Source organism: Alternaria arbusti, assembly GCF_024043155.1.
Source record: "Alternaria arbusti strain BMP 1465 chromosome Unknown scaffold_18, whole genome shotgun sequence".
Taxonomy (NCBI): Eukaryota; Fungi; Ascomycota; class Dothideomycetes; order Pleosporales; family Pleosporaceae; genus Alternaria; species Alternaria arbusti.
This window is the reverse complement of record NW_026249958.1, coordinates 390,153-413,953: the sequence shown is the minus strand read 5'-3', so window position 1 is coordinate 413,953 and position 23,801 is coordinate 390,153. Positions and strand designations below refer to the sequence as shown.

The window sequence follows — 23,801 nt, the reverse complement described above, 5'->3', positions numbered from 1 at the left end:
CAACGCCGACGTAATCCGCATGCAAAAAACCGTGACCCGTTTCAGACATGCTCGCGTAAAATCCTAATGTAGGAGAAGAAGATGGTGACGAAGAAACGAACAAGGACGGCAGGAACCGTAGCCTAGTTCTCCGCAATCGTCTTGACGAACTCTGTAGCAAGGGGTTAGCCAATGTCACTCTCAGTGTATGTAGATACGTGAAGACTCACCTCTGTAGTCCACCTCGTTATTGCTGGCATCGATGGTGCTCTTGAACAGCTCATCGACCTCCTCCTCGCTCATCTTCTCGCCCAAGTTGGTCAGAATGTACTTGATCTGACCCTTGCCGACGAAGCCACTCCTATCTTTATCGAAGACCTGGAAGCCACGGATGTACTCTTCGATGTCAAAGGGTTCGCGGAAGCCGCCGGGGCGGTTGAGGATCTTGGAGAAGGTGTCGAAGTCAACTGCGGAGAAGTCGTTAGCCTTGGAGTCCGAATGCAGCGGGGGTGAGACGCCTGGGAAGGCGAGTCAGGGCATGTGGAGATACGTACAGTCTGCACCAACACCACGCTCGAGGTCGGCGATTTCAGCCAGTGTAGGGTTTTGGCCACATGCGCGGAGAAGGTCGCCCAGTGCGCCGCGGTCGACACGGCCGTTGCCGCGCTTGTCGAAGAGCTGGAAAGCTTCGCGGTAGTTTGTGGAGGCCTGGTTACTGTTATCCATTGCTCTTCGATTCGTGTGTTGTCAAGTTGCTAGTAGCGGGGTTGTTGTTGTGGGTTGAAGCGTGCGGTTGGTGTGTTGCTGCTGCCGGAGTGAAGGGGCTCTGTTGACACCATGTGCGACAAAGTGAAGCACGCGCGCTGTGCTGTTGCGGCCACTCGCCGCTGCCATTTTCCGCTCGCCAGGGCAGGGACGACCTGGCCGCGGCCAACCAACGATAGCGTGGAAGCCACGAGTGATGCGGGGTCCGAGTTTCGGGGGCAAGGAACGTCTTTTACATACCATTGTGTATATAGGTGTATGTGCGAGTTATTTGGTGACAAGAAGGATATCTAACAAGTCCAAAAACGGTGGTATAGGCGGTGTGAGGGTTCAATCTGGTGTTGAAGGGGCTGTTTGATGTAGCCTAAGCGGGGGCCGCAGGGTGCGTCGAGCGCAAAATACTGCCCGCCGCCAAGGGCGAAGCGTCGTCGTCTAAGCAACGAGCGGTGTACTAGGTATCGATTTGATGTCCATGTTAGGCACAACAACAGACTACAAGGTTTGAAGGATGACGAAAGTTCATCAGCAGAACTCTCTTTACTTGGATTTGGCACGATCTGTATCCGGCCGTACCTGCGATGAGCAAGAATACATTCACATTGGCATTGGCAGAAATCATACCTCATGCAGGCACTTTACCATCCTCATGCAAGATGTTCGCACGACGAACGGCAATACTGTTCGCAGTTCACGGGAGAAGACAATTGCTTGTTGCATATCCAATCTTTTCGCATAGTCAAATCTATCGAATACCTCTAAAACTTCTCCATCAAGTTCTTCCTGACAGTCCACATGCGTGCCCTCTTTCCGTAGATGTACATAGGGATGCTGAACAACATGCATCCTAACTGAATGCCGCCAATTGCCAAAAATGTATCCTTGCTACCACTCGATTCAAGCCAATGCGGGAAGAAGAGGGAAAAGATGAAGCCGTGTAAAACGTCTGTCAAGGTGCGTTAGCATGTGTATGCTCAAAGTGATGTTGAGGAGCGACTTACTCTTCGAGAAATTGAGCGTGACAAGTGCCTCGCCTGCGTACATGCGGTAACTGTCCACAACGAAAGTAATCGATGTGGTACTAGCCAGCGAGCAACCGAAACTGATGACGCCAAAGAAGACGGTAGGGACAATCCAATTGTCCTTCTCTTCTGCACTCCAGCCGAAGCCCATAAGTCCAATAACAGTGCTAATTGCGATTGGCAACGCCATAAGAAGACGGAATTCCGGCTCATATACACCATCGTTCTTGCGCGCCATGTAGCGTACTACAAGGTCGGAAACTCGACCTGCCACTGCCGTACCAAGAACGCCACCTATGAAAGGCGAGATGTAAACGAGACCCACTTGAAGCGGGGTGAAGTTATACGAGGTATCGCGGTAGATGTGGGCAACCGACTCAGAAAGCACGATCAGCCAACCAACAGCGAGAGCGTAGACGAGCGACGACCAAAGCACTGCGGGATAGGCGAATAGAATGAAGGGGCGGACCGCGACGCGAAGCCATTTGTCCTTGACAAGACGTCCGTTCCACGGTCTGAGCGACTGGCGGTACGACTTTGGTGGGGCATCACGATAGTAGTCGGTGTAGTGAATGCTCAGCTGCTCCGAGATGTGATCCGCGGCAGCAGGATCAGACGGCGGGTGTCCGCTGTCAGCTCGAATGTCTTGCTTCTCAGGGTCGGACCCCAAGTTTGCCGGGAGCTGGCCAAAGTAGTCGTGTCTTGGGTCCTCCCCGGGGGTAGAATGAATGCTCATCGGGGAGCGAGGAGTTGGCGGAACACTTGCATGGCGTACAGTCTCGTCAGCCATATCTACGTGTCCAGTCTTTTCATCGGGATCCGGCTCTGCAAATCCAACATGGGCGTTCTTGTGGCGTTTGGCAGGCTGCTCGTGAGGTCCCGCCAGAGGCGATGCTGGCAAGGGCGTCGCTGGCATTGATGATACGTGCTGCGCTTGTCCGTCTGTGGCCTTCTTATGATGAAGATTTGGCAGGTGGAAATGTCCATGGTGTTTTCCTGGACTCTTACTGCGGGCGCGAGTGTGTCGCTTGGCTGGTTTAGGTGCTCGGTCCCAGAATGTTTCGGGCACGAAGAAGAAGATGAGGAAGAAGCAGAAGCCGACCACAATGGCGGTAATCCAGAACACCCATCGCCATCCGAGGGTTTGCACGATAACGGCGCTGACCAAGGGAATCAGGTTCTTTCCGCCGAGCAAAAGTAGTGTGTAGATACCCAGGCGATACGCTCTTTCGTGGAGGAAGAAAATTTCGGCAATGGTAGCACTGGGCAAACACTCGACCGGAGAGACGGCAAAGCCTTGGACAATACGGGCCACCACCAGTGAGGCGTAGTTCGGCGACACGGCGCACCATATCGAGGAAATGGTGAACAGTATGATTGCGCCCAGGTAGACGGGTCGCTTGCCAAACAAGATGGCAGTAGGTGATGCAACGACGCTGCCGAGACCAAGTCCCAACATGTACAGGCCTGTAGTCAAGGCCACCTGGGGAATCGTCACGTCGTATGTATCAGCCACGTCGTTGAAGCCAGCAGCCAACAGCGGCGTCATGCCTCCTCCGACCATACAGTAGAAGCCGAGCGATATGAGAGCGAGGTCGCGTCGCACCTGAGCCCAGTTGAGCGGGTCATTTGCTGAATCCTCGGGCTGAGGGTCCAGAATGAAGCGGCCGTCCTTTGTACGCTTCTTCTCGGGCCGCCGCGAACGGGACGACTGGCGGGAGCCATGCGAGGCAGTTCGCAGGGGCTGGGGGCGCTGTGTGGTGGGTAGCGACGAGGCGGATGTGCGTGCGTGGGCGTGTTGCAGTCCTAGCGGCTCGTTGCGGTTGTGCGTCTTGGACAGAAGGATAACGGAGCCTGTGAAGAAGGTATTAATTGTTTGTTCGCGTATCGATCATAGTGCAGGAGCGTCCTTACCAGGCACTTCGTCCGTCTGTGGGTCGCTCAGGATCCCCAGATTCCACTTGGGCCGTGGGGTATCCTTCTCTTGTGTGGTGGATGTGGCAGTCGAACTCTCAGCACTCGCCTCCGCTGGTTGCGGCTTCCGCCAGGGAGTGAAGTTGACCATGCCGTCTGCCCTTGGAAAGAATACTCACAAACAGAGCAAGAGGGGTGTTGGAGAGGCAGCAAGGTCTATATCACACGCCGCAGCCTGTAATCGATACCAAGCCTCTGATGACTAGTCTGTTCAGCGCAAGACTCACGAGGACCCTCTCTCCACACCAACACCCTGAGTCTCCACGACGCTGCAGATGCACGATAAGGACAGGTGACGGGATGTGGAGTCTCCATATCCACGTTGGGGAGGCAGCACAAACATGTGCTTACTACGAACAATGCGCGTGCTCAGGAAGGAGGGTTATCGCTGGCCCGCGGTCGTGCATATCGCGGCTACCAATGCTAGCGTCGCGGCCATGACGTACAGCCAAGGTCCATGTGACTTGGGACGCTTCCCGCAGCCTGCGTTATTGGCTGCCTTGACCTTCACCGCCAACATTGTTAGACGTGCTCAGACGTGCTCAGACATGCTCCAGACATGGTTCTCGTTGCAGCACCTCAGCCACAGCCAAACTGCACGCGATACTTGCCGCCTCCGCCGTTTCCGCCACGCTACTTTTAGGAACCGCGTGGTTGCAACATGTGCTTCGTTAGCCTCTGCAGCCTTTGTCTAGGAAACGAAATCTGACCGCAAACGTTGCCGCCCGACAATCGCATTGGAAACTAGCAATATTGGCGAACACGAGGCGATCACGTCTGTGTGCCAGCGAGCAGAATGTCGGCCATACCGCGGCTCCGCAGGTTTCGGCCAAATGAACCGGGTCGATCAAAAATGCCTGACTGCTCACCACCACGGCATCTCGATATTTCAATCCACTGGTACGATGATGACGATTCGTGGCCTGACACGTACAGATGCCCAACGTCCGATATAAGCACCGCATCGCACATCGCAGTATTATCGGACAAGGAGACGCGTCGATCACGACTATCTTGACATGTTTTGGAATCAAGATCGAAAAACTGTCCTTTGATCGTTCTTCTGATCTCTCCGGCCCAGCAATGGAGTCTCAAAGGCAAGAGCACATCGACCGCTTCCGGCGGCTCTCAGATTAGGATACTAAGGGTCTACAGTGACTTGTTGTCGACGACACCCACTTGTGTATAGGTTTCAGGTTTCGCTCAAAGGCGTACTCTAGCTCTATGCATGTCCCCGCAGAAAAGTCCACCACAAGCGCTGGGCGCCAAACATTTACCAGCTTTCGCCTGGGAGCTTTGATAAAGATTGTCATGTTCAGATCAATGGAATGATGGTAGCTTCAAAGCATGGCAGAATATGTCATGTTGCAAGCATCCACGCCTACATGCTATCCTCTCTCCATCTACTCCTAACCTTCTGCCAGCCCTCCATCTCTCCCTTTCCACCTCTCTTCTCAAGGCCCAGTCCGCGTTCAACCCACTCTTGACTTCCCATCTCACTTAGTCTCGACAAAGCTCTGGCAAATGCAAATCTCTCTTCATCGCCAGAGAAGATGCTACTGTTCTTCAACATGTCCATGTTCATACCAAGGTCGTCCATGAGATTGCGCATTACGTCCGAGATGGCTTCGTGGTCGTCCGCTTGCGCAGACTTGGCAGGCGGCTTTGATGAAGAAGAGGCTGTGGTAGGAAGTTTCCCAGCCTTTTGTGTAGCGGTTACCGCGTCGTTGAGTTCGGCTTGGTCGAGGAAGAGGGACGTTAGGGGAACGGCTGTAGTCATTACTAGCTTGGCCTGGATTTACGTTAGCATGGTATACTCCAATCACAAGCCTTTTGCTATAGGGTCTTGTGCTACCAGTATCTCGCTTACCCTTGATTCGTACACGGCATCTATAAAGGTGATGAATCTCCGCGCCAAGTCTCTTGACCTGTGATTCATTCCAGGCACCCCTGTAATGATGAACGCCTCATATTGTCTCGTGAGTTCGAGGTAATCGGCTGCTCCCGTAGCGCGTCCGATGATGTCGTCAAAACTGAATACGGCGCACTTCCCACTGGCCTTCGGCACGCGGACCTCTCTTCCCCATACTTCATGGATTGCGGGGTGTGGGGGGTCGTTTTCGAAATCGCCGAGGAAGCGGAACCATCTCTCTACATGCGTTTGTGCAGATGTATCTAGAGGATGGTGGTATACACCGCTTGGTGGCCGTGGAATCTTCCTGTAATCCGTCGAAGAATCCAGGTTCAGGACTGTAAGCCGCGTTTTGAGAAGGTTTATGCAGGGCACAAAACTTTCTCTTTGTATTCCGTTCTTGTAAAGGTCGTTCGGGTGTCTGTTACTCGTCGTGACAATGACGGTTCCGTGGGCCATCAGGCTCTCGATCAATCGCCTCAGGATCATAGCGTCAGCAACGTCCGTACACTGGAACTCGTCGAAGCAGAGGACGGAGGAGCGCTCTGCTATACCCGCTGCTACAAAGGGTATACTGTCAATATCATTCCCATGCTGCATCTTCATCTTGTGCAGATCCTTGTGTACGCTCTGCATGAACGCGTGGAAATGTATCCTTGTCTTCCTCTTGATGTTCGGTGGCAGAGTGTCGTAGAATAGATCCATCATCATTGTCTTCCCACTGCCAACATCGCCAAACATGTACATGCCCTTTGGCAGCGAATCGGGTATAGGTGGTAGGGCCGACCCCGCGGAGTTGGACGACGTAAGGAAGGAGAAGAACGACTTCTTGGGCGGCTGTAGGGACTCGATGGTAGGTTGTTGAACGGGCGGTTGCGTGTAGGGTTTCAGCATGTCGTGGAGATCTTGCAGGTTCTTGATGATGTTGCGTTGGTGCTCGTCGTCTCGCAGTCGTCCGGACTCAACACGCACATCGTACTCGGCCATGGGCCCATGGGTCTGCTCAGACTGGTCCGGTGCATCTAGCAAGGTCAGCACTCGGTCCATGCAGCCGCTCTACTAATGGCCGAACGTACACTCTTGCGCAACCTGTGCGTATCCTCTGCGGCCCACTGGCGCAAACGAAACTCTGTTCGGAGCATGCGCCAGCTTTTTCGTGCGTGCCAGAACAAGCCCTCGCGCATTGCTCGTCGCTCTCGAATTCCTTGCGCAGTCCGTACATAGCGCTCTTCTGCTGTCGACAGCCAAATTCTGTCCGGCCGCGATGCTCCTCGGCGCCGGGCCAGCGCACCGCGAAAGGGTCCTCAACCCTCTCAGGGCCTCGGATGATGTCATTTTCGACATCTGGCGCACAGCCTAAAAGCTCGCGACGATGACAGTAAGGAAAGAAACAAGTGGGATTTATGGCATTGCGGAGAAGAAAGCTCAGCAAAAACGCCAGGCGACGGAGCTGAGCAGGGCTGTGGAGCGTCGAGCATGTGCGCGACCCACGACGGGTTGTTTAGGGTGGCGCGGGGAGTTTCCTCGCTGCACCCTCGGCTTCTGGCTTCCGGCATGGCTGAAGCTGCAAGGGTTTCGGCAACACTTTAGTAGCCGATATGGTACAGAGAAACTCTCGCACGTGTCTATACGCAGATATTTCTTCACACTCTTCATCATCATTAACATTACTACCGTCTGCATCATCATCATGACTCCTCTTCCACAGCTACGCTCTCATATCTCCCTCCCTCACCCCCTCCGCCCCGCTGATACCTCATCTTTGGCACTTCATACAGCCTTGTATAATCTACTCGCTCACCACCAAGCCTCGCATAACCACTTTCCTTCGTGCCAAACATTGGACTGGCATCACACCAGAAATCCTTGCAATTCGTAACGATACCGCGTGAGAAGGGATTCCCTCTTCTTTGCCGCCGTATTTGCTCTCCTTGACTTCCGTGAAGGGCGATGGTGAGGAACGTGTCGATTCCAAGGAGACGCTTCCACTGGTCCCAGATGGAGGATTTGGGCTGAGGACGCCGGGGGATGTCGCCCGTGTCTTGGCCGGAGCCAAAGCCGTTCGTTGGTGCGCTGCCGGCACCGCCAGATACATCTTGACTGGTGTCGCCGGTCGTAACAAAGGAGTTGAGTGCATCTGCGGGTGTAGCGCCATGGAGATGACCGCGCATGCTCTCGTAGGTTGTGAGGTTCCGCGCAATCTGAAGCAGCTGGACACAGAGAAGCATGGTTACCCAAGTCAACTGGAAAGCTGCCCATATTGAGAGCACAATCGTGAAAGGATCTTTGTTGAGGACTTTGCAAAGTTCCGGTGAGATGACGGCGCATTTGGGGTAATCCGTGGGTGCGTCACGTATCTCCAAGTCTGCTTCAGTTAGCTTCATGGTGCAAAATCAAGGTGTGATGACCTACAAGCAAGTGCCAACCTGATGAACATGACAATACCCAGCTCCAAAGACAGTACGTATAAAACAAAGTGTCTGTGGTTGTTGTTCGCCACACAGTTGTTAACCCACGGACAATGGCTGTCATGGTTAGTGCCACCCTCACTGCCTACGTGGAGCACTTACTGATCACTCTTCGCAACGCAGCGCTCGCAGCGCTTGCAATGCTTACTGCGCAAGGGTTTCCGCACCATACAATTCACACAGAAATGATGTTCATCGAATTGTCGTAGCTCCATGAGCTCATCAATAACCGCTTTGGATGCACTTCTGCTCGCCGACTTGGGCACAAAGCCGGGATCAGTGGTCATAGTGAAGAAGTAAAAATAGGCCGTAGATGCGTAAAACGCCGCGAATAGGAAGTTAAGAAGGAAGTTCGTTCGTATCGTCCCTCGTTTGTGTTAGCGAGATATCTGTGTGTAAGATAAGATGGCTTACATGGTGATACAGTCGTTGCCCACCGTGCACCGACCCAGAAAAGCGTGCCAGCGAAGATACCGGCTAGGAAAGGCTGGAAGCTCGTCAGCGACTAGGCGCATGTGTTTGAGCACTCGACTCACAGTATGATGTATGCTTCGCATGTTCGAGGGACCCCAGCGCAACAACCTTTGCGCTCCCCATTGCATAGCGTACGCAACAATCACGGCCAATGGTATACCAAGAAACGCTGGCAGATGGCTGACAAGAGAAAGCGCAACGAACAGAATGGCAAAGGGCCAGAAGAAGATGAATCGGCTCAGGAACCACCTCGTGTCTTTCACTCCCGGGATGGGGAACTGCCGCGCGTTTCCATTCTTGTCGAAGCCAGCTTCCATGAGAGCGCGACGCCATTGCCGGGTGGTATTCATCTCCTGCGCCGTGACCTCTGGCGTCTTGCCGTCGTTGTTCTTGGCGAACCGGTCCGCTCCGTACTCGAGCAGCTTCTGTATCGATCCCTGACTGCCCTTGACAAGCGCCCAATGCAATGCCGTGAAGCCTTGGTCGTCCGTCGCATATACGTTGGCACCCCATCGGAGAAACAGGTCCACGCAAGACGGATAGCCCTTGTATGCCGCCCACATGAGCGGGGTGTGACTCTGCGGATCTGCGATATCCACGGGTATGTCTTGGTGTAGTAGCAGGACAATCTGGTACACATTGCCATCGAGGGTTGCGCTGTGCAGGAGATTGAAGCCCTGGTCGTCGGTGAGGAGCGGATCGGCGCCGTGGTCGAGGAGGAGATTGACGATGTAGTAGTTGCAGCGCTTTGCGGCCCAGAGCACGGGTGTCGCAACAGCATCGCCGCCCTTTGCGTTGATGGGCGCGCCGGCCTGGATGAGGAAGTGGCAGAGCGCGTAGTGGTTGTTGATAGCCGCCCACTACTCATAGTCAGCCCCGGAACATGCTCCAATGCTCTGTGATACCCACATGTAGCGGTGTTATGCCCTGCTCGTCCTTGTATGTCGCATCGAACTTGCCGCCGTCGAAGAGTTTCTGTATAGCCGCAATCTCACCCAGTCGCGCCAGCTGCATGATGTCCTCCTCCACCGGGAGGCTGGGCTTATTGTCCGCCATGACCTCGAGTTCGTGGTCGCCTGGAGAGGTTGCATTGCTGTCTGACTGCGTGTTGGCAGTCATCTCGGGGGTCCGCATGATGCTATATGGTTGCGGAGCTTACGACACCTCCGGATCGTGGTAGGGCGGCTTCAGAGGCGCAGTAGCGATTCAAGATGGTTCGGGAGTCTGGAAGGGCTCTTCGGGTGCCACCGCATGCTGAATAATGGCGAATATGAAAACCAACTGAGGTTTGCGAGGCTTTGCAGGCGCGGAACATGCGGCGTCTGCGATTTCCCAAATGCGACCAATGCGCTCATCCCACATCCCTGCCGACTAACGCAAATCGTGGCGGTGCCACGCAAGCCTCATGCCTGGACCCGGAATCCGGCTTCAGCAGCGACAATCATTTTTTGAATGTCCGCAATCAATGGTGCTTGCATGAGAGAGTACCGTGACATGAAGAAGAATACAAGGCTTGACCCATGCTACACACTCGATTTGGTTCTGGCAGGTCGTGGTTTACACAAAAAGATCTCGTTGCGACATCGCATCAGTAAGCAGCAAAGAGCAGCGTTGAGGACCGTCAGGCACCGTCAAGGACAGTCAAGTTACCGCAATCCACACTTTGCCTGGAAGCTTCCTATTTGGGAACATCTACAACTGGAAAGCCAGACCTGCAAACGGTCGTATGTTCACTTTCACCTCCATACTTGCGATCACGACTACGCTAACCACAAAGAGCGGGAGACCTCGGCCTAGATTTGCTGTCATCGACAGTATGTAATCACAACTGCCTAACGTAGTAACGTCGTAAAGAAGACGGAACGACAAGAAAGTCGTTGAATTGAAAAACAGCGATACGATACAAGTAGTCTATGTCAATAACTTTTCCTCTAGTCGAAATTAGAACGCCAACTATAAACCGAACCTGATTGTAACAATCTCTGCAAGCCGGATTCATCTTCCCCTATACCTCTACGCCAACATACCCTGGAACTCGCCGCCTTCCCTAAGCATGTCCTCGGCTTTGCCAGCCTTGACCAACTTGCCCTTTCCAAGCACGATGCAATAGTCAGCCTCCTTGACTGCTTCCAGTCGATGCGCGATGGTGACTACTGTACTGCTCCTCATCTCCTCCCTAAGAACGCTCTGTATTCTTTGCGCGGTTTCGAAATCAATGCTGGCCGTCGCCTCGTCCATGATCAGTATTGGGCTTCTCCTCAACATGGCTCTGGCCAGACCAACAAGCTGCCGTTGGCCCTGTGAGAGACCCTTGCCACCCCCTTCTATCGAGGTTGTGAGCATCCAATTATATTGATCACCGCCAATCTTCTGCAGTACAGATAGACAAGACGCATCGGAGTAAACAGATAACGGGTCCAGGTTCTTGCGCATGGTGCCGGGGAAGAGGACTGGTTCCTGCGCGAGGAAAGTGACGCGACTGCGAAGCGCTTGTTTGTCCACGGTAGAGATATCGATTCCATCGATCAAAATCTTGCCGTTCTCTGCAGCAATGGTGGCAAGGAGGGAGAGCGCCAAGGTAGACTTACCAGAACCCGTTCGCCCGATGACTGCAGTGTTGGATCCTGCAGGGATCTTGAGAGAGATATTCTGCAGCGCAGGCTCGAGGTTCTCTGCGTATCGGATGGTCACATCATCGAACTCGATGTCGCCACTATAGGTAGGCCAGTGTGCGGGTGGCTGAAAAACACCTGGTGCTTCTGTCTCGATGTCAAGGAGCTCAACTACACGCTCGACGCTGGTAAAGTCCATCTCCAGCGTTCCGTAGATCCTGCACATGTACTCCGTATGTATGACAAATTTGCCAGCGGTAATCAGCACAAATGCTGTGAGTCCGGGACTGATGTGGGTGTAGACAGCGATGAGGGTCATAACGAGCGTAGCGCTAGCCGACATGACGCTGAAGCGAAGCGCAAGCCATGCTTGAAGTGACCAATAGAAGTGATCATTCTTCTGAAAGTTGTCGACCACCTCGATGACACGGGTCTGGAATCGTTGTTGCGCGCTGAAAGCTCTCACAGTTGTGAGGCCTTCCAAAAGTGCGCCAAAATTGCTCATGAGCGGTGAGAGTGATACCATCTGTATCTAGTCAGTAGGGGACATGTTGATTGAGGCCGAGTGACTTACTTCGAGCCGTCTCAGGCTTTGCGACGTTGGTAGAAAACGGAAGAAGTAGTAGACGAATCCGCAGCTAAGCACCAAACCGAAAGCTAGGAATGCTGGTGTCGAAGACAAGATGATAATGACAGCACTCGTCCAGCCTATGATCTGCCATGCGAAGACGATGAAGGCAGTGCTCAAATCGCCATCGATGGTGTTCATGTCACTTGTCAATCGATTCATCAGTCGTCCCACTGGCGTTACGTCGTAAAATCGGAATGTCGCATGTGCAACGCGTTCAATGGTCTCTCTGAAGATGGTCTTGGCGGCATGGTAGCCTACGCCAAACATGATGAGGTTTGTGAACCAGAAAAGTATGGCAGTTGCGGAGACAAATCCGAAGAAAGTCCAGAGCCATGGAACAACGTTGTCTGCGGCTGGAGGCAGGAAGTCGAAGATACCCTTGTGCTCATCCTCGTTGTAACTCTCTGCCCACGACTTGATGAACCATGTCTGCGCAACATCCAGCACACGGAAGAGGGCCATGACGATAATGGCAACAGACCACCATCGCAGCGTACCTGCTCTAATGTAGCGCCAGTATACACTCCACTTGACGCCACCTTTCTCACGATGTTCATCTTCGATAAACTTGTCGGGTACAGCCGCTGCTTGCTCTTCTTCTCGCTTCTTGGCGTCTTCCTCTGACTCAGTATCATTGGTCTGGGTGCGCTTTAGTGCATTCGCGTCTTCAACTTGGCTTGGCTCGCGAAGAGTCGCTCTGCCCTGTTCTAAATGAACCCATTGCTTCGCGATACCGTGGCAAAGTTCTGTTCGATGTGTGACAAGAATAGTCGTTCTGCCATCGAGTAATGGCCCAGCTAGTAGTTTGCCAACGATGAATTCGGCCGTCTGGTGGTCAAGGGCGGATAGCGGATCGTCAAGAAGAAGTACCTTTGCGCGACTGTATACAGCTCGAGCCAATGCTACACGAGCCTTCTGACCACCGGACAAGCCAATTCCGTTTTCGCCAATATTAGACAGATCTCCGTGCTTGAGCTCTGCCATATCAGGTAACAAGGCACACGCTTCCAGGGTCTGCTTGTAGCGACCCTCTTCGTAAGGGTAGGAGAAAAGTATATTATCGCGAATACTCATGCTTTGGAGCCATGGCGTTTGTGCGCAATATGCTACTACCTGATCGGGCCGCACTAGCTCACCAGCTGTGATGTCAAGCTCGCCAAGTAAGGCTTGTAGCAACGCCGTCTTACCGGCAGCGACTTCTCCGTATATCACGGTCAGTCCTGGGGGGAAAGATAACGTGATATCCTGGAGGACATCGTGGTCAACCCCAGGCCACGCGAAAGATGTATTGTGAAGGCCGAGGTCAGCAGACCCTTCTGGTACTACATCCGTCTCTTCTTTGTCTGGCTCGGCCATGAACTCTTCAATACGACCCATTGCAACGTATGCATTGAGCACGGTAGTAACGAGTTGCGGAAGCGCCCTGAGGTACGACTCTAATAGATTGAATAGATCGAAAGCAGGGAAGATCAGATCAACGCGCAGCTGCTGACCGGCTAGTTTAGTAAAAGCGTAGAAGGCAACCGCAGGGAACAGTCCCGATCCGAAGCGGAGAATGAAGGAGAGCGATGTCGAGAAGATGATGTTGACCACACGAAGATGCATCTCTTTTTGACGAGACTCAAGGATTCCCTCCAACCATGCGCCTTGCCAGCCGTACCAGCGCAGATGGCGGATGGACTCTATGAACTGACTTGTACGTTGCAGTTTCTCGTCGGTTGCAATTCTGCGTTTCTTCTCGAAATAGACCTGAAAGCGGGCGATCACGATGTTGAGGAGCTGTGAAGCACCCAGTGCCAAAACACCAAGTAGGCACGCCCAACCTAACATCCGCCATATTAGTATAGTCGCGAATATGGCACCTGCAGGCTTAGTGACGATATCAGAAAACTCCCAGAAGCGCTGTGCTACCTCATAAGCGTCGTTTCGCATCAAATTGAGGATCTTGCCCATCGATGCAGCCTGGTTTTCATCTTTGACCTGTGTCTTGATGTTCTTTGTGAACATAGATCGGACAGAAGCGACCACATGTTGTAGCCAGCTTCCGGTTGCTGCCTTGCGCGTGCTGTCGAGACTGCTACTGCTCTCGTTGCCCGCCTCCTCCGCTTCAGAGTTACTGTGGCCGTTCGTCTGATCTTCCTTGACGTCTTGTTTCGCACCCAAAATTTTACGATGCAGAGTCTTCTCGTACAGCATGGTAATGAGCTCGCCTCTGCATCTCTCGTAGGACCGCCTCTGATGCCACAGATTGAAGATGTTAAGCTGGGCAGATGCTAGTCTCAAGACGAGAATGATACAGGCGTAGGTGATCGTAGCACTGCTGTTCTTGTCTTCCATGGATGCGAGGACCCGCTGCAGAAGGACAGGGGTGAGTAGAGCTGCTAGTGTTAGATTCGTCTCGAGCAACATGGGGAATGTCACTTACTTGCGCACATCCGAACAACGTTGAGGACAGTCGTAAAAACTAAGTCCATGCCGTTTGCAATAAAGACTCGTTTTGTCACCGAACCCTGTAGTTTTCGGAATGCCTCGTGCAGCCGCGCGTGCTTGAATTCCCAGCCAAGATCCCATATATCCTCGTCTTCCATCTGACGTGTCACGCCTTTTTTGATCAATGGTTCCATCCACGACACTGTCATGTATTGCCAAGGAGTCAAGTTATCCTCGGGAGTCCTAAGTTGCACCGTGGGAGTGGCAAAAGCTGGGCTAATGTCTTTCCTAGGTAGCCTTGGGTCTCGGAGAGGCATGTTCAGAACCAGAACGATGCCTAGTGCAGCCGCCACGGGTGCGACGATCCAAGGAACATCTTTAGCCAGGAGTGGGCTCTCCTTGTGGATTAGTGTGACCAGCTGTTCGAGAAGAAGACTCGTGAAGAGAAGCAACAACGATAATGAAGCTCTTCTAGGACGCTCCACGACGATAATTGCTGCCACGATGGCCTGCAATACTTGTTAATCGATAATCACAAGCTCGTCACATTGTACGTACCCATGCGATGGCGGGATAAAATGCCGTCGATTGTCGGACGGGAAAGAAAGCGCTCAGGATTTGGAATGTAAGTCCAACCGTAGCTAGGACTAGCAGGCCAAACGTGCTGCTCAGAGGCTGCGGTGTAGAGCGTGTCTCCAATTCATCCGACTTGTGCTTTTCCTCGCGTACGAACGGCTTTGTCCATCCCGGCCAGTAGCCGTCTGCAATCTGCAGCGAGTATCTCAGCAATACCAATGCTGCCAGTATGGCTGGAATTGTTGCTACGAATGGCAGAGCACATGGCGTGAATCGGGCTGCTTCCGTATTCTGGTGAGATCAGCAATATGCAGAAGAGGTGTAAGTGACCGTACTGACCCAAATGCGATGGCAGTGCGATATTGGTGGTATGTCAGAAAATGTTGGAGCCGATGATAGTGGAATCTGGAAGGACGCCATGACATGCACCGTTTTCGGATGCCCGTCAGCACCTACTTGGACAACACTTCCTTCCACTTTAGCCCCAGCTGATGTGAACTTGGGTGAGCAGAGGATAGCATGTAGACGAGATCTTACGCAACTCTGCTAGGCATCAGTGAAAGGAAAGGGCCAGCATGCGAGTGTCGGTGAACATGTTCAAAGCCCTGAGGCGACATCTCGGAACGCGGACTAACGCCGGGAATACTAGCGCGCCCCACATCCCTTGTTCCCAAAGCCGGAGGAACCATTGAGGTATCTGCACGCATCATAGTATCGCAGCACGACCTCTCTCTCCAGCCAGTGAGACCAAAGCTACACCTCATATGCAGTTCGCCAACCGACAGATGCATGCCGATCAAAGCATTGCGCCGTTGGCAGCTGCGCGAAGAGTATCAACGCGTCATCGCGCCAGAAAACAGTTGAGAACGCGGACATCGTCACCGGTCAAACTATAGTGGATGTACAACTTGATGACATCGCGCTGCTTGCCCGTACCCGACGCGTCTGCGCTAAGATGCCACAAAAAGGTACAAATTTCGGAAGTACCCAGAGATAGATGCGGTATGAGGCACGACTGCTTCCCAACGACCTTGGTGCTATTACCTTGCGTTTGTTGTTCCGGCTCGGCTTTGTGATCCCTCGCCAAGGAGCGCGTGATGACGCGCGAAACGTCGCTGCCTCCTGTCGCCCTCACAGCAAATTGCTTCTTCGTAGAAACCACCGCCACAGCCACAACACCGTAAACGTCTCGGGCGCAACCAGCCTCGAAAAATAGCGAATCATGGCCGTCGACTGCTGCTTCGCGGAAACATCGCTCCGATGGCAGCAAGGCTACGAGCTTCCGACACCCGCAGCTTTGCGTACAGCAGGAGCGATTCTGATACCGCAGGCAGCCGCACTAGCTGTTCGTAGTAACTGTGGGATGGGCACAGCCGCTGCATCTGCACGTGGAATGCAGCGCGTGGGTAACAAGTGTGCCTGGGTCCGTACCAACGCGTCCATCACTGGTCTGCTGCACACAGCGATTCTTCGCGAGTCTTGCTATCGATGCTAACAAAAAGACCGACATAGTGCTAGGAGCTAAGAGTGCTCATCGTGTTGTTCTGCTCGGCCGCCGATGCAAGGCTGCTATGAAGCCTACGAAACAATCCAAGCATTCGGCACAGCAGTGACATTCAGCACCGCCACACGTTTGTTCATGCGAACTCTGCAGCTGCTGGGGAAGTAATCCTACAACGCGTTGATAAATTCAGCGCAAAGGGTTAAATGGCATCCAGCCCAAATTCCTCGCTCCGTGCACATCAATCATCTACTTCGTCTTTCATCTATCAATCCTGCTTACAGACATGGTTCTCGATACATCTTTTGACAAATCTTTGGGTTCCAAGCTAAATGGGCTCAGGAAAAACTCGCAGCTGGAAACAGGGCACATACCTACCAGTTCACAAGTCAAGTCATTTCAACCTCCCCCACCCAGACCGCGCTTCATGGATACCCAAAGCGACCCCACCCTAACCTCTACTGGTTCACCAATTCGCAAAGCCATCCCCCAATCACAACGCCTGGCTGCGTTAACTACTCGCGAAAAGTCTTCCAGTCAGCCGTCCCGAATAGTCTCTGACTCTATCGGACGCCCAAAACAAATCATCGATGACGCCGCACGAATTTCTCATGACAGCATCGCACGTAAGCGTCCACGGCGTGATGGTAGTCAAGGTCTTGAAGTGGATGGACTATCAACATCGGAAGTGCGGTATTCCTCATCACCCTCTCACGCCGAAGCGAATCAGCAACCTCATCAAGAGCACGATGGCTTCTCGCCAGTCCTGACCCCAAAGACCGCCAGATCTACCCACGACAGCTTGTATGGAGAGCTGCTCAAGAATCCGACTCCTGGCGATCGGAAAGGAGTCATCTATGTTCTATGTGACCCAAACAACAAATCCAGAGGTTACAAGATCGGAAAGACGAAACGAGCCTATAGAGACCGCATCATTGAGCACGAAAGAGCCTGTGGCTTCCTGCCCAGTGTGATCCACGTGTCAGATCACGAGATTGATCATTGTGGTCGCCTAGAGAAGCTTGTGCATATCGACCTGGAGAACTGCTGTGCACCATTCCATTGCGAACATCACGGGCGCGTCAGCGCGAATAAGGAGTCCAAAGCACACAAGGAATGGTTTCAGGTCACCGAAGAGATGGCAGTCAATACTGTAAAGAAATGGGAGAGATTCTTGCAACAGGAGAAGCCTTATAGCTGGGATAGGCAGCTGAAGATTATATGGAGATATCTTCTCGAGACTAGGGCAGCCGGACCTCTTGGCGTGCGTACATGGACACACGAGGCGCGACGAGAACACTGGGACAGAATACTTGCGCCTCCAACGACAATCGAGTACCTCCACGCCTATCGAGCACACGTTCAAATGTCTTTGAACAGTCTTCGTCGCTTTGCAGTTCACGTATGGACATACGTATCGGAATTCTTCTGGCCGTTGTGTACATTGATCTATGGCGTGACAACGTTGGCCGTATTTCAGAATCTGCTGGCGTTCTATGCGTTCGTCTTCATTCTGGGATGCGCCAGCGCCAGGGTTCTGTCTTACGTACCGCTGAGTCCTCCGAAGCGACGAACCAGAACGCCCAACAAGGTACATACGGCAGCTGCTTTGATGCAACATTAGCTTGTGGGTAGACGCGGGATATCCCACGCAGGCATGGTATTTTAGCCGTAATCCGATAACCTCCCTTTCTTTTTGGAAGAACTGCCTAAACTAAATCCTTCAACCCAGAGATGATCTGAGTATTGTTTGTATGCGTTGTATGCACGGTGTCCCTATGCGGAAGGTACCAATCCTTCATGCCGTTCTTCCCTTAGCCTACAGGAGCGAGGTAAACAACACCAAAACCTCCAACGCCTGTAAAGACGGAAAACGTCAGAATCGGGTATCTTGCCCCGACACCGTTCGCTACACATCCTCTGGGGGCCTTAGCGCGCTCCCGTAGTGGATGTGCGGGGTATATTCCCGCGAAAGAGAGCTCCAGTGTATGTACCCCACATCACGAGCTTCCATCCCACTCAGGCCAGGACTTCATCGCATCCATGTAGATTCAACCGTGCCTCGGCTTCGATTCGCGAGCTTGACCTGAAAGTCCAATAGCGTCCGATGAACCTAGCAGCAAATCCTCGTCCGACTACCACGCGACCAGTTCATCCCACCATCAGCTCTATCCATGTCTCCCGGACATGCATGCCCAGGATAACATCCCAGGCACCATCTCCTGGGCCGAGGAAGCTCAGATCCAAACATGATGCCTACTGGTCAGATGCTCGAGGGTCAACGCCAAATACCAGATCTCGATCTCGGAGACAAAGGACTACCAGGTGTCACAATACTTCGGACCACTGTAGCCGTTTCTGCTCTATTACCTCAAAGGCTCTGCATCTGCTCACTAGATCTCTTCAAGTCAAGGTCTTGCCTATGGGGGTAAGAGCAGAAACGCCAAGGGTATCTCGGATTGTTGTGACACCTGGTAGAACGGTCACAGCGCTCTTTTGGGGAGTCAACGTCCGTCAACCACTATTCGAGATGCATTACAAGATTTTAGGCAGCCTCAATACCGAGGTAGGCGCGAAGGATGTGGATTTGCAACCAGTATCTTGGGTATGTTGAGAGGAACATAAAGGGAAGGAGGGAACCCGTATGGGAAGGACCACAGCACAGTCAAACAGCCAACTTCCAGCTTCCTTCTACTACTTCTCTCTTCAGAGCCACCAGGCATTACCCATCGTTACTACAATCGTCAATATGAAATCTATCACCATTCTTTCTCTTTTTGCTTCCCTCGTTCTTTCTTCCCCAATCGCTGTACCCGCCTCTGCGCCGGCGGATGCACCCCAGCCCATTACACTCGAAGCTCGCCAGTCAAGCGCTACTCGCAATGAGCTGGAGAGCGGCAGTAGCGCTGCTTGCCCAAGAACCATCTTCATCTTTGCAAGAGGCAGCACTGAAGCTGGCAACATGGGCGCCTTAGTTGGTCCTTTCACAGCCAGCGCTCTCGAAAGCGCATATGGAGCATCCACTACCTGGATTCAGGGTGTAGGCGGCCCATACACTGCTGGTATTGCGGAAAACACGCTTCCAGCCGGTACCTCCCAAGCCGCCATCCGCGAAGCCCAACGTCTCTTCAACCTTGCTGCGAGCAAGTGCCCCAACACGCCCATCACTGCAGGTGGATACTCTCAAGGCGCTGCCGTCATGTCGAACGCTATTCCTGGTCTTAGTGCTGCTGTACAGAACCAGATCAAGGGCGTAGTGCTGTTTGGCTACACCAAGAACCTTCAAAGTAAGCTCTTTCCTTCTCTCAACATAGTATACAACAGTCTGTAACAGCGTTTCAGATGGCGGAAGAATCCCCGGCTTCCCAACCAGCAAGACTAGGGTCTACTGCGAGACTGGCGACTTGGTCTGCACTGGAACACTCATCATCACACCTGCGCATCTCCTATACTCGGATGAGGCTGCTGTACAGGCACCCATCTTCTTGAGGGCTCAGATTGCTTCCGCATAGGTTGCTAGGAGAGAGGCTTTGATGCAAGGATAAAACCTTGCTTCTTATCAGCCAGGCTGCGTTCTCGGTATCGGCATATGCTCAGTCCTTCTTCACTTCACGTACACACTCTTTATAGTCAATAAATGATTCATGAACCAAACCACTTCAAAGAACCCCAGTCATTCTTTTGCGATACACGCTGCCAAATGCGATTTGCTATCTAGTAACCGCTTGGTACTAAACTATTAGCCCACTCTTCCACATCCGAGAACTGATCCTCGACGTCGTCAGGTATGCCATTTCCATTGGCATCCGCCCACTGCTTTCCACCGTCGATAGTTCCAGGCCCAGCCATGGGGCTAGCATTCTCGTCACTAATCAGCTCACCCGTCTTCCCGTAGCTCTTCAATTCTTCAATGAGTCGCGTGTCAACAACATCGCGCACCTTACTCGCACCAACAGAACTCTCGGCGAGCCTCAGCGCATCTTCCGCCGATAGAGTCTTCTCGGGCGCTGGGAAGGGAAACTTGGCCGTCTGGATAACCATGCCTCCGTAGTTGCTGGAGGATGCACCCTGCTCCGTTCCGTCCAACGTGCCATCGCGGTTAGAGTCGTAGAAGTTGCCTTCAACGTAGCCCTTGAAGTTCTCATTCCCGCGCGTAAACGCCGTGACGCTGGTACTGGGCCCGCTGATGAAGTAATTCCCAACGATATTCGCCTCGCTTGCTGCACTCGAATCTCCAGCGATGTATCCTCCACCTCCACCCCAGTTGTACACCACGTTATTGGTGAAGTCATTGGTGCCTTTGACTTTCGGGTTTCTCGTTTTGTTGTCAATGTATAAGTTGCGGAACAGGCTGATACCACTCCCGAGATTCGTTTGCATCAGCCCGCCACACGAGTGTGTTTGCAGGCCTTGCCCGATGATACTGTTTTGAATGGTTATGTTGCCGACGTCGTTGCCGGAGATCGAAAAGGTCTCATCGCGACCCCAGGAGACAGAGACGTGGTCGAAAATCATGTTGCTTCCCTCTGCGATCGTGATACCATCTTTTCCGCTATCTCCTCCTTTTCCCATTCTGATGCGCAAATACCGGACGATCGCATCGTCGGCGTTGCTGAAACTCCACCCATTTCCGTAAACTGTGATACCATCGCCTGGCGCTGTTTGCCCAAGGATAGACACGCGTTTGGCCACGACCATGCGCTCTTTAATCTTGATCAAACCACCTAGCGAGAACACGACTATGCGGTCGCTCTGGGAAACGCCCTCGCGGAGAGACCCTTCACCGCTATCATTGAGGTTTGTAACAACATAGACAGTGCCACCATGACCGCCGACAGCGTTTCGCCCAAAACCTTCTGCGCCTGGGAAAGCGAGGGCGGCGACGGAGGATATTAGCAGGGGCAGAACAGTGCAGAAGATCATCTTCAAGGCGAAGAACACGGGGTAGGAAGAATGTCGGAGACTGAAGGAAAAGAGATGTAATATGAAAGCTCCACGCGGCATGCGCAGAGGCGGCGAGATCAGCTAGCTAGTCCGTAGCGCGCTGCTGGTGAATGACACCTTGGATTACTCTCTTCATTTACTCCAGACGTTGTGATCGACAGGGTCCTAAAAGATAGTCCGCCAATCACAGCGGGGATGTGTTCGGACGGTAGGAAAGCATGGCACACAGCAAAACCAATGAGTGCAGGTCTTGTGATGTGGGATTGTTGAATGCGCAGCTCGTACGGGCACGTACTTCGGGTTCTCGGTGTATTAAGCCCCATGGGTATATTTCTGCTTTCCCTAGTACATGCTAGACCCGGTTTTGACACTTTCCGTAATTATTCCAACTTCGGCAAGTTCAGCAACCAAATCCATGAGCATGTGGTCGCAACCTGCCGCAGCTACCATACCAATAGTAACGGGGAGCGTTTCGTTTCTCTCAGTAACCCTGCTGACATACGTCCTGCAATGGTAGAGGTACGAAGTCAGTATATGTCTTATATGCACTTCGTACAGTCAAGCTTACCTTGCGCCAATCGGTATTGTGTAGTCGGGTAGCGCAGCCAGAACTGACATCTGGTTGCCGGGTAGTCCAGCAGCAAATATACCACCTGGAGCGGCTGTATAGATGTCGCGGTAGTCTTCCGTACCGGCGCCCATAGGATACAGCACCAACGTTGACTCGCATGATGGCGTCAACGTCTCTCGAAACCATGTCTGGAAGGTGTGCGTGCGCTCCATAGCAGTGGTATAGCTAGAGGTCGGCAAGGTCGCGGCCCGATTCCATCGCGCTCGTGTTTGCGGGTTCCAGTAGGGCGCTTTACCAAACTTGGCAATATACTGCTCCCTAAAAGGTAGACCAAGGTCGCGGTACTGATCCACGTTGGTAATGTTGGAGTATGTAGAGCCGAGATAGGATGCTATGCCTTCAGAGATGTTCGCGTATGCATTGAAACTGGCGTTGGCGTTGAACGTTGTCAAATTGGCGTCAAGAAAAGTAGCTAGCTGTGAGATGAACGAATCAAATATAGGCATACTCGTGCTGTTGACTGTAGGCCAAAACAGATCAGGCAAGATGATGCGCTTAGGGTAGGATGTGTATTCCTTGGCTGGGTACCATTTCCTATGCACTGCTTGGAGGAGCTTCGCCGACCTAGCCAGTACGCCCGGCGTATCAAATATTGCTGAGATGGGCAAGATTCCCTTCAGTGGCAGTGAGGCGTTGGTGATACGCATGCCAAACAGGCCGTTTGCCATGGCCGGTAAGCGAACAGAGCCTCCAGTATCGGAGGCAGTTGCAATATCCATCCAGTCATACGATGCAAGTCCAGCTCCAGAACCGGCTGATGAACCCTGGGGATGCTGGTAACCGTCTCCTCTAGGGTTGAAGGGTGCCAGCTGATCCACGTAGTCGGCTGTTGGTCGTTCCCCAAGCGCAAACTGGGTAGTCTTTGTCTTTCCAATCACCACCGCACCCATGTCGATAAGCTTTTGTAAAGCTGCCGCGCTCTCGGGAGCAGGATCCACAAGGTCGCGGTAGCCTCTATTCCCACCGCTCGTTCGGATACCCTTCAGGTCGTAAATATCCTTCACGCCCAGGCGTTTACCCGACAAAGGCTTGTCTTCTGTGGGTGCTGGATAGTATAATCGTGACGGCACTGCGATACTAAGAGCTCCGTAGGCATCTGTCAACGCCAGACCTGTGACAGGAAGGAAAGTCCCATTCTGACCTTCAGTGACCGACTCCACAAAAGCGAAATTGTGATCCCAATACAACCGGTAGACTCTGGTGATAGCCTTTGATGGGTGAAGTAGATATGGGCCGGATGCTACGCCGGCGTCCAATGCAGTGTAGATCATGCTGCACCCGATCGAGCCAAGATATGCATGTGCATTGTCTGAAAGAGTGCTTGAACCGCCAAGCACTAGTGTATGGAGGAATGATTCCGAGTATACATCGTCGTGCGATAGAAATGAGGATATCGTGAACTCCAGTAGCTCCGCGGTGACATTAGGGTCCGAAAAGGTCAGATAAGTGATTGGCAAAGGCTCTACGTTGGCCCATGACTGGTCGCCAAAGCTAAGCGTCGCTGCGGTAAGATCTGGAGAATAATACGACGTAGAGTTGAGTTGGAAAACTGTACTCGTTCTGACAAGAGCTGCAAGCGATAGGAACAGCGCGGCCTTCATGATGTGCGGCGCGCGGACTTCGTGGGGCAATGCTCATGAGGCAACCTGTCAGCTTTATACCAATGCATCTTCGGCTTGGTATCGTGTTTTCTGGAACGCAAAGTGCGTATGTCCGTTACATGTCTATCGCGTCCTGACGGCGGGTGCAGAAGTGGGAGAGATGGAGGTTAGCGCGTCGATGATAATGCAGGCAAGACACTTGGCATGACGTCACGCGTGAGGAACGAGTCAGAATAGGCATCGTAGAGATAACGGTCAAGCAACATCCGCTAATTCACTGACAA

General features: G+C 52.8%; 7 protein-coding genes across 7 annotated transcripts; 1 reads left to right on the top strand and 6 right to left on the bottom strand.

Annotated features, from left to right (window-relative positions):
* Positions 1 to 122: 122 nt before the first annotated feature.
* J4E86_009765 (uncharacterized protein) lies at positions 123 to 705 on the bottom strand (the record flags this gene model as incomplete). The annotated part of the gene is made up of 3 exons (XM_051450267.1): positions 123 to 151; positions 210 to 446; positions 534 to 705. The coding sequence occupies 3 exons, from the start codon at positions 703 to 705 to the stop codon at positions 123 to 125; spliced, it is 438 nt and encodes a 145-aa protein (XP_051298655.1).
* Positions 706 to 1,499: 794 nt separating this feature from the next.
* On the bottom strand, positions 1,500 to 3,828 carry J4E86_009764 (uncharacterized protein; the record flags this gene model as incomplete). The annotated part of the gene is made up of 3 exons (XM_051450266.1): positions 1,500 to 1,687; positions 1,743 to 3,617; positions 3,678 to 3,828. 3 exons carry the CDS (start codon positions 3,826 to 3,828, stop codon positions 1,500 to 1,502), a joined length of 2,214 nt encoding a protein of 737 aa, XP_051298654.1.
* A 1,290-nt stretch (positions 3,829 to 5,118) lies between these two features.
* J4E86_009763 (uncharacterized protein) lies at positions 5,119 to 9,710 on the bottom strand (the record flags this gene model as incomplete). Its single annotated transcript, XM_051450265.1, has 8 exons — positions 5,119 to 5,529; positions 5,608 to 6,671; positions 7,472 to 8,014; positions 8,062 to 8,174; positions 8,220 to 8,484; positions 8,532 to 8,604; positions 8,654 to 9,451; positions 9,501 to 9,710. 8 exons carry the CDS (start codon positions 9,708 to 9,710, stop codon positions 5,119 to 5,121), a joined length of 3,477 nt encoding a protein of 1,158 aa, XP_051298653.1.
* Positions 9,711 to 10,604: 894 nt separating this feature from the next.
* On the bottom strand, positions 10,605 to 14,243 carry J4E86_009762 (uncharacterized protein; the record flags this gene model as incomplete). The annotated part of the gene is made up of 2 exons (XM_051450264.1): positions 10,605 to 11,729; positions 11,778 to 14,243. 2 exons carry the CDS (start codon positions 14,241 to 14,243, stop codon positions 10,605 to 10,607), a joined length of 3,591 nt encoding a protein of 1,196 aa, XP_051298652.1.
* Positions 14,244 to 19,090: 4,847 nt separating this feature from the next.
* On the top strand, positions 19,091 to 19,853 carry CUTAB1 (Cutinase; the record flags this gene model as incomplete). The annotated part of the gene is made up of 2 exons (XM_051450263.1): positions 19,091 to 19,628; positions 19,684 to 19,853. The coding sequence occupies 2 exons, from the start codon at positions 19,091 to 19,093 to the stop codon at positions 19,851 to 19,853; spliced, it is 708 nt and encodes a 235-aa protein (XP_051298651.1).
* Positions 19,854 to 20,055: 202 nt separating this feature from the next.
* Positions 20,056 to 21,264, bottom strand: J4E86_009760 (uncharacterized protein; the record flags this gene model as incomplete). The annotated part of the gene is made up of 1 exon (XM_051450262.1): positions 20,056 to 21,264. One exon carries the CDS (start codon positions 21,262 to 21,264, stop codon positions 20,056 to 20,058), a length of 1,209 nt encoding a protein of 402 aa, XP_051298650.1.
* A 363-nt stretch (positions 21,265 to 21,627) lies between these two features.
* Positions 21,628 to 23,517, bottom strand: J4E86_009759 (uncharacterized protein; the record flags this gene model as incomplete). Its single annotated transcript, XM_051450261.1, has 2 exons — positions 21,628 to 21,790; positions 21,854 to 23,517. The coding sequence occupies 2 exons, from the start codon at positions 23,515 to 23,517 to the stop codon at positions 21,628 to 21,630; spliced, it is 1,827 nt and encodes a 608-aa protein (XP_051298649.1).
* Between the last annotated feature and the right edge of the window lie 284 nt (positions 23,518 to 23,801).